The sequence below is a fragment of the Echinops telfairi genome, unplaced genomic scaffold (genome assembly GCF_000313985.2).
Source record: "Echinops telfairi isolate 266 unplaced genomic scaffold, ASM31398v2 ScPeMD7_7458;HRSCAF=8496, whole genome shotgun sequence".
In the NCBI taxonomy this organism is placed as follows: Eukaryota; Metazoa; Chordata; class Mammalia; order Afrosoricida; family Tenrecidae; genus Echinops; species Echinops telfairi.
This window is the reverse complement of record NW_022111358.1, coordinates 32,370,719-32,378,011: the sequence shown is the minus strand read 5'-3', so window position 1 is coordinate 32,378,011 and position 7,293 is coordinate 32,370,719. Positions and strand designations below refer to the sequence as shown.

The 7,293-nt window shown below is 55.3% G+C and overlaps 1 protein-coding gene across 3 annotated transcripts in view; it reads left to right on the top strand.

Moving 5' to 3' along the window:
* PLEKHM1 (pleckstrin homology and RUN domain containing M1) overlaps positions 1 to 7,293 on the top strand; it is a 55,568-nt gene that overhangs the window by 40,150 nt on the left and 8,125 nt on the right. For all 3 annotated transcript variants that reach the window (XM_045299724.1, XM_045299725.1, XM_004707523.2), the window contains one exon: positions 490 to 683. In XM_045299724.1, coding sequence (XP_045155659.1) covers positions 490 to 683 — 194 coding nt within the window. The remainder of the gene's footprint in view (positions 1 to 489; positions 684 to 7,293) is intronic.

Below are 7,293 nucleotides of genomic sequence, written 5' to 3'. Positions count from 1 at the left end.
GCCATTGGAGACGCGAGGCTGCCGGTAGAGCCGAGAGCTGCCTCTGGTGCAGCAGAATTTGTTTGGTGGTTTCCTGTGGCCGCAGGCTGATTCAGATCAGTCACCTGGCTCCTGAGTCAGGGCCCTGTGGCGGTGACAGCACCACCTTCTCTGAGGCAGGAAAGTGGGGTCTGGGAGGATAGAAACGGGAGAAGGGTCTAAACCAGCCTTGCTCAGAGCGGTGAGGCTGGCTGGGGAGAGGCAGCAGCCTGGTGCTGTGGAGGGTGGTGGGTTTGGGAGTCAGATGAGCAGGGTCCACATCCTGATTCTACCAAGGGGGGCTGCCTCCGTGTCCTCACCTGTCAAATGAAGTTGGCACTACTTTGCTGGGAGGGTGGCTACAGAGGTGGGCGACTGCGCTGGTAATCCAGTGCCTGGCCCAGAACGACCCCCGCCCAAGGGCCCTTCTTTCCCATCCCTGATGCCTGGTGCCCCCTCTTCTGTTTGCAGATCTGCCGGCAGGCCCTGAAATTCCTGATGCAGATCAGGACCCAGCCCCTCATCAACCTGCAGCTGGTGAACGCCTCGCTATACCAGCACGTGGAGCAGATGCACCTCATTGGGCGGAGGCGGGAGCAGCTGAAGCTGCTGGGGGACTACCTGAGCCTGTGTCGGAGTGGGGCCCTGAAGGAGCTAAGCAAGAGGTGAGCCTCGGGGATGGGTGTGGGCATGCACATCCACACGTGTGGGGGCGGGGTTGCAGTGCCCAGGCAAGGCGTCCGCCCGGGAGAGCTGCCAGGGCTGGGCTGAGGGCTTCTTTCCACGACACCTGGCAAACCACCGCATGTCTTAGGAATGGTTCTTGTTCCTTTGTTCACCTATTCATTTATTTACTTAATTGAGACCATTCCTAGGTGCTCAGCTGCACAAGGTACCCAGCCTCTACAGCCTCTGTCTGGTGGGGAGGCAGCTACGTCACTAGGCTGAGACCCAGAGTGGAAGCCCAGAGGTGGACGCTCACCCAGACTGGGACAGGGTTGCCAGAAGGCTTGTAGGACATGACTGCGAAGGGGAACCCTGAAAAAGGAGTCGAAATCAGCAAGAAGAGACAAGGCAGGAGTCCTCCCGAGAGAAAGCCCAGCACGTGCGGGACTGGGAGCGGAGGCTGCGTACCTGGAAAGAATGGGGGGAACCTGGCCAGTGAGGAGGAAGTGAGGAGGTGTATGGAGAGGCAGGCGAGGGCCTGTCATAAGGGGCTGCCTTGCCCTGTCTCTTCCTGTGCCCAACCAGTCACCACGGCATCGTCCCTCCCAAAATGCTCGGAGGAGGTAAGATTGAGTTGGGACCCTCAGGATGGCCTTCAAAAAGCTTCCTGGTGCCCAGGGCCTTGGGTCCTCAGTGCTTAGGGTCTGCAGGGAACACTGGCATTCAGCATGGGCTTAGAGGATCTTTTCTGTGCCCCATCATGCCAGACACCCCCAGTCCTTCAGTCAGAGCTCAGACCACAACCTGTGTAGGGGGCTTTGCCATCCTGGGTGCTTGGGAGGACAGACCTCAGGCGGAGGAGCTGGGCTGCCTCCCAGGAGATGTCTGCTCTTGCTGTTTCTTGCTCCTTTCCAATGGGGCTGACACAGGGGAGCAGAGCCTCCTCGGGCCTGGCTGCATTCTCTGAGGCCACCCTGCAACACCCAGTGCAGGTCTACTGCACTCTCCAGAAGAGCCTGCTTCAGGAGTCTCTTGGGCAAAGATAACCTGCTGGCCCCTCGCGGGCCCTGCAGGTGAAGAGTCCTGCTCTCCCAGGCTACCCCAGCCTTGACACCCCCCACCCCCGGAAGGGAAGCCCCAAAGAAGTGGGCTAACTTTGGCTTTTTGATTATGTACTTTGGCCTTTGGCCTCATCCCTGTTACGTTTTTAACAAAATGACCAGAAATGCAAAGAATACTTGGATCATAAAACACCTTCCATGTCTCCCAAGAGCCTGATCCATTTTGTTGCATAGAGTCATCCTCTCGGCATATGTCAGATCAGGAAGGATCCGGCTCCCTCCCAAAGCCCCGTGGCCCAGAGGAGACAGGGAAATCCCAACAGAGGTGACTGGTCTGGAGTCGCCACGCTGGCTGCCCTGCTTGTGCCGAGACCTGGCTGGCAGTTGGCAGGCTGGGGCCTCTTTGTCTCCTCCCCCAGGAGAGGAGCAGCCCCGGGGAGCATGAAGCCCCTGCCTGTGGCAGCGCCTGGCAGTTCCCTGTGTACATTCCTGTGTGTTGGTTCATCGGAGCCTCACCCCAGGCCCGAGGCTGAGGCGTGGGAAGAGCGGGGCTGGGACTACAGAGCAGCAGTGGCATCCAAGTGGGTTTCTCCCCTGGGCTGCCCCTGATCTGGGGAAGGGCTGGTACCTCGGCTCCAGGAAGTGGGAAAGAAGAAGTTGTCCACTGGCAGAGACAAGATATGCTGATGGAGCTACAAGAAAGGAGGCAGACACAGGGCAGGTCTCTGGCATTCTCTGCGGGGCACAGCTGGCCGCAGCAGGCCCCTACAGCATCTGCTAGCCGCTCACATTGACTGAGGGTGTCGTCGCAGTGCCGAGAGCTCACACTGGCAGCTCTCTCTCCCTCTGAACTCACATAGAGGGGCTTCATGGCCCCCATCTTCCCGAGTCACAGAGAGGTTAAGTGAGTTTTACATGGCCGTACAGCCAGCAAGCAGTGGAGACAGGATCCCAACCCACCTGGGCCTCTGAAATCCCACTCAGAAGTCACCCGAGGCGATGGAGGACAGCTGAGCCCTTTTGTCCTGGCCACGGCAGTGAGGGACTGCAGGCCAGACGAGCTCCTTAGCGTGGCCAGCAGCCTGGCGTGCAGACAGCAGCTCAGGTCTGCGTGTGCCCCACTTCCTAGAGGTGGGATTGGACAAGCCACTGCAGCTTCTCGGCTGTCTCTGAGGATGTTGACAGGATGAAGAGAGGATGTGGTTGAGGGCCGCAGCCCAGCGTCTGGCACACATGGGTGTCCAAGAGTTGCCCCTGTTGTTAGGGCCAGGCCTGGTGGATTAACCAATTGTGAGAAACGGAGATTGAACACGTGATGCCATTGGAGACGCGAGGCTGCCGGTAGAGCCGAGAGCTGCCTCTGGTGCAGCAGAATTTGTTTGGTGGTTTCCTGCGGCCGCAGGCTGATTCAGATCAGTCACCTGGCTCCTGAGTCAGGGCCCGGTGGCGGTGACAGCACCACCTTCTCTGAGGCAGGAAAGTGGGGTCTGGGAGGATAGAAACGGGAGAAGGGTCTAAACCAGCCTTGCTCAGAGCGGTGAGGCTGGCTGGGGAGAGGCAGCAGCCTGGTGCTGTGGAGGGTGGTGGGTTTGGGAGTCAGATGAGCAGGGTCCACATCCTGATTCTACCAAGGGGGGCTGCCTCCGTGTCCTCACCTGTCAAATGAAGTTGGCACTACTTTGCTGGGAGGGTGGCTACAGAGGTGGGCGACTGCGCTGGTAATCCAGTGCCTGGCCCAGAACGACCCCCGCCCAAGGGCCCTTCTTTCCCATCCCTGATGCCTGGTGCCCCCTCTTCTGTTTGCAGATCTGCCGGCAGGCCCTGAAATTCCTGATGCAGATCAGGACCCAGCCCCTCATCAACCTGCAGCTGGTGAACGCCTCGCTATACCAGCACGTGGAGCAGATGCACCTCATTGGGCGGAGGCGGGAGCAGCTGAAGCTGCTGGGGGACTACCTGAGCCTGTGTCGGAGTGGGGCCCTGAAGGAGCTAAGCAAGAGGTGAGCCTCGGGGATGGGTGTGGGCATGCACATCCACACGTGTGGGGGCGGGGTTGCAGTGCCCAGGCAAGGCGTCCGCCCGGGAGAGCTGCCAGGGCTGGGCTGAGGGCTTCTTTCCACGACACCTGGCAAACCACCGCATGTCTTAGGAATGGTTCTTGTTCCTTTGTTCACCTATTCATTTATTTACTTAATTGAGACCATTCCTAGGTGCTCAGCTGCACAAGGTACCCAGCCTCTACAGCCTCTGTCTGGTGGGGAGGCAGCTACGTCACTAGGCTGAGACCCAGAGTGGAAGCCCAGAGGTGGACGCTCACCCAGACTGGGACAGGGTTGCCAGAAGGCTTGTAGGACATGACTGCGAAGGGGAACCCTGAAAAAGGAGTCGAAATCAGCAAGAAGAGACAAGGCAGGAGTCCTCCCGAGAGAAAGCCCAGCACGTGCGGGACTGGGAGCGGAGGCTGCGTACCTGGAAAGAATGGGGGGAACCTGGCCAGTGAGGAGGAAGTGAGGAGGTGTATGGAGAGGCAGGCGAGGGCCTGTCATAAGGGGCTGCCTTGCCCTGTCTCTTCCTGTGCCCAACCAGTCACCACGGCATCGTCCCTCCCAAAATGCTCGGAGGAGGTAAGATTGAGTTGGGACCCTCAGGATGGCCTTCAAAAAGCTTCCTGGTGCCCAGGGCCTTGGGTCCTCAGTGCTTAGGGTCTGCAGGGAACACTGGCATTCAGCATGGGCTTAGAGGATCTTTTCTGTGCCCCATCATGCCAGACACCCCCAGTCCTTCAGTCAGAGCTCAGACCACAACCTGTGTAGGGGGCTTTGCCATCCTGGGTGCTTGGGAGGACAGACCTCAGGCGGAGGAGCTGGGCTGCCTCCCAGGAGATGTCTGCTCTTGCTGTTTCTTGCTCCTTTCCAATGGGGCTGACACAGGGGAGCAGAGCCTCCTCGGGCCTGGCTGCATTCTCTGAGGCCACCCTGCAACACCCAGTGCAGGTCTACTGCGCTCTCCAGAAGAGCCTGCTTCAGGAGTCTCTTGGGCAAAGATAACCTGCTGGCCCCTCACAGGCCCTGCAGAGCACCTTCCTGAGCCCACGCCTCTCAGCAGGCCCTGGAGGAACAGGAAGTCCTCTGGGGACCACCAGTGTGGGACCCTCAGATCTCCGTCCTCCATCGTCAGCTGAGTGGCCAGGTCTTCATCTCTCGGAGGATGCTGGCTCACTTCTGCCTTAATAAGATCCCAAGAGGGCTCCAGAAAGTCTGTCCCTAACGGGGTGGTGGAATCTCTGGAGCCGGGGGCCTTATTACCCCCCAGGTCCAGGAGCCTGGCACCTGCAAACTGCATACCTTGTGCAGACCTGCAAGATGGGGTCTCCTTTGACCCCACTCACCAACTCCGTCCTGCTGAGCTCAGCAGCAGTGGAACAGGCAGCATGCCCTATGCCCTGTGCTTCATCCTCAGGGCCACACTTGGTTACAGACGACTTGTTCACTAGCCTCATTGGCCTGGTTCGGGTCCAGCCTGAGTGTATGTGAGCAACAGGACTGCACACTTCCTCAGCACCCAGCGAAGGACATTTCATTTCAGGAGACAGCACAGGGGCTGGGAAACTCGGGCAAGGTGTCGCACTTGTGAGCCGCAGCTTTCTCGTCCATAGGCACCTGCATTCTTGTGCCCTTCCTGACACACCCCTCAGTCTGCCCACTGCCTGTCCATAGGACCTTCGAGGACCCCTGGCCTTGCAGGGTCCTCAGACACATGACCCTGGGTCGGTGTGGCACATGCTGTGCAGGAGGACACCTGACCAGCCTAGGCAGTTCCCAGAGGAGTGAAGTTAGTTCCCAGCCAGTGCGGCTCCCAGAGGAGACAGTGGCTCCGAGGAGGGTTGCTGAGCCCCTATGTCCTCTCTTTTTCTTTTAGTTTTGTGTGTGTTATCGTCCAGGAGATGCACAGCAAAGCATACACCAACTCAGCAGTGTCTGCATGGCCAATCGAGTGCCCTAGTTAGATTCTCCCGTGCGGAACTGTCCCTCCCTCGGCAGCATACACCCCTGCTTTCCCGAAGGTCCCCATTCTCGTCTGTTGAATTGCCCTTGTCCATTTGATTCTGTGCAGACTGTTTTCCAGAGTCCAGTGCTCAGAGTAGACCTGCATTCTAGTTAAGCTAAGCTATCTTTGGCTAGTTTTTTTCAGATAGGAAGGGGTTGGTTGTTTGTTTGTGTTTTTTTTTAACATTTTCTTGTGATTTGGGTGAAAGTTTATGGATTAAATTTGTTTCCCAATGTGTGGTATGATGTTAGTTGTAATTCCCTCAGTGTGACAGCCCTCTTCCCACTGCTTCCTGGCGTCCGCGTCTAGTCATCCTCCTCTCCTGCCTTACGAGCTTTGGTCTGGACCCAGGGGTGCCTTTTCTGTCTCCTGTGGTTGGCTGTTCTGAGAGCACCTCCTGTCCAGGTGTTTTGTGCCCCTTGGAGGCCTGCCCGTTGTTTGGCTGATGGTGCTGAAGGTTAGATGTTGAACTGCTAACAGCAGGTCAGCGGTTTAAGCCCACCAGCTGACCAGTGAGGGAAAGTTGAGACTGCCTTTTCCTACAAAGATGTACAGTTTGGGAAGCCCTCTACAGGGTAACTAAGAGTCGGAATCACCCATTGGCACTGAGTTACTGTCTGGCTGAAGGGTTCTCTAGGAGTGACTTGACTCCCAGGCTTGTGGCTGCCTAAAGGTCACGTGCCTGCTCAAGTCTTTTGCCCATTTTCTGTTTGCGTTATTTGGTTTGTGTTGTTGTTAATTCGGCAGAGTTTTATATTCATTTTTGGGATTAGGTTCTTGTTGGGTATGTGGTTTCCAAAGATAGACTCCCAGTTAACAAGCCCCCAGGAGGCTTGTATTTACTTTTTTTTGGTTAAATTTTTCTGATGAGCAAAACTTTCATTTTTATAAGGTTCCATTGATTTATTTTTCTCTTTGGTTCTGTATGCTTTTGTTATGATATTAGTTAATCTTTTATTGAAAACTAGATTTGACAGTGTTGTTGCCCCTGCTTGTTCTTCTAAAAATTTCATGCTTTTAGTTTGCACATTTAAGTCCTTGATCCATTTTCTATTTGTTTTTGAGTATGATAGCAAGGGCTCCGTTTCCTTTTTCTGCAAGTGAAAAACTGGTGTCCCAACACCATTTATCGAAGAGATTCTTCCTTTCCCCATAGAGTATAGTTTTAACAGCCTTGTCAAAAATCAGTTGATTGTGCATGTTGGTTTATTTTTGGACTCTGAATTCTAGTCCATTGGTTTGTATGTCTATTTTTATGCCAGTTCTGAGCTGTTTTGATACTATAGCTGTATAGCATGTTTTACAATCAGGAAGTGAGTCGGCTTGCTTCATTCTTCTCCATTAGCATTGTTTTTAGCTAGTCAAGGCCTCTTGTCATTTAAGTCTTTTTAAATTTCTTTCAGCAGTGTTTTATAGTTCTCATTGTATAAGTCCTGCATATTCCTGTTCAGATTTATCCCCAGGAATATTATTCCTTTCAATATTATTGTAAATAGAATGT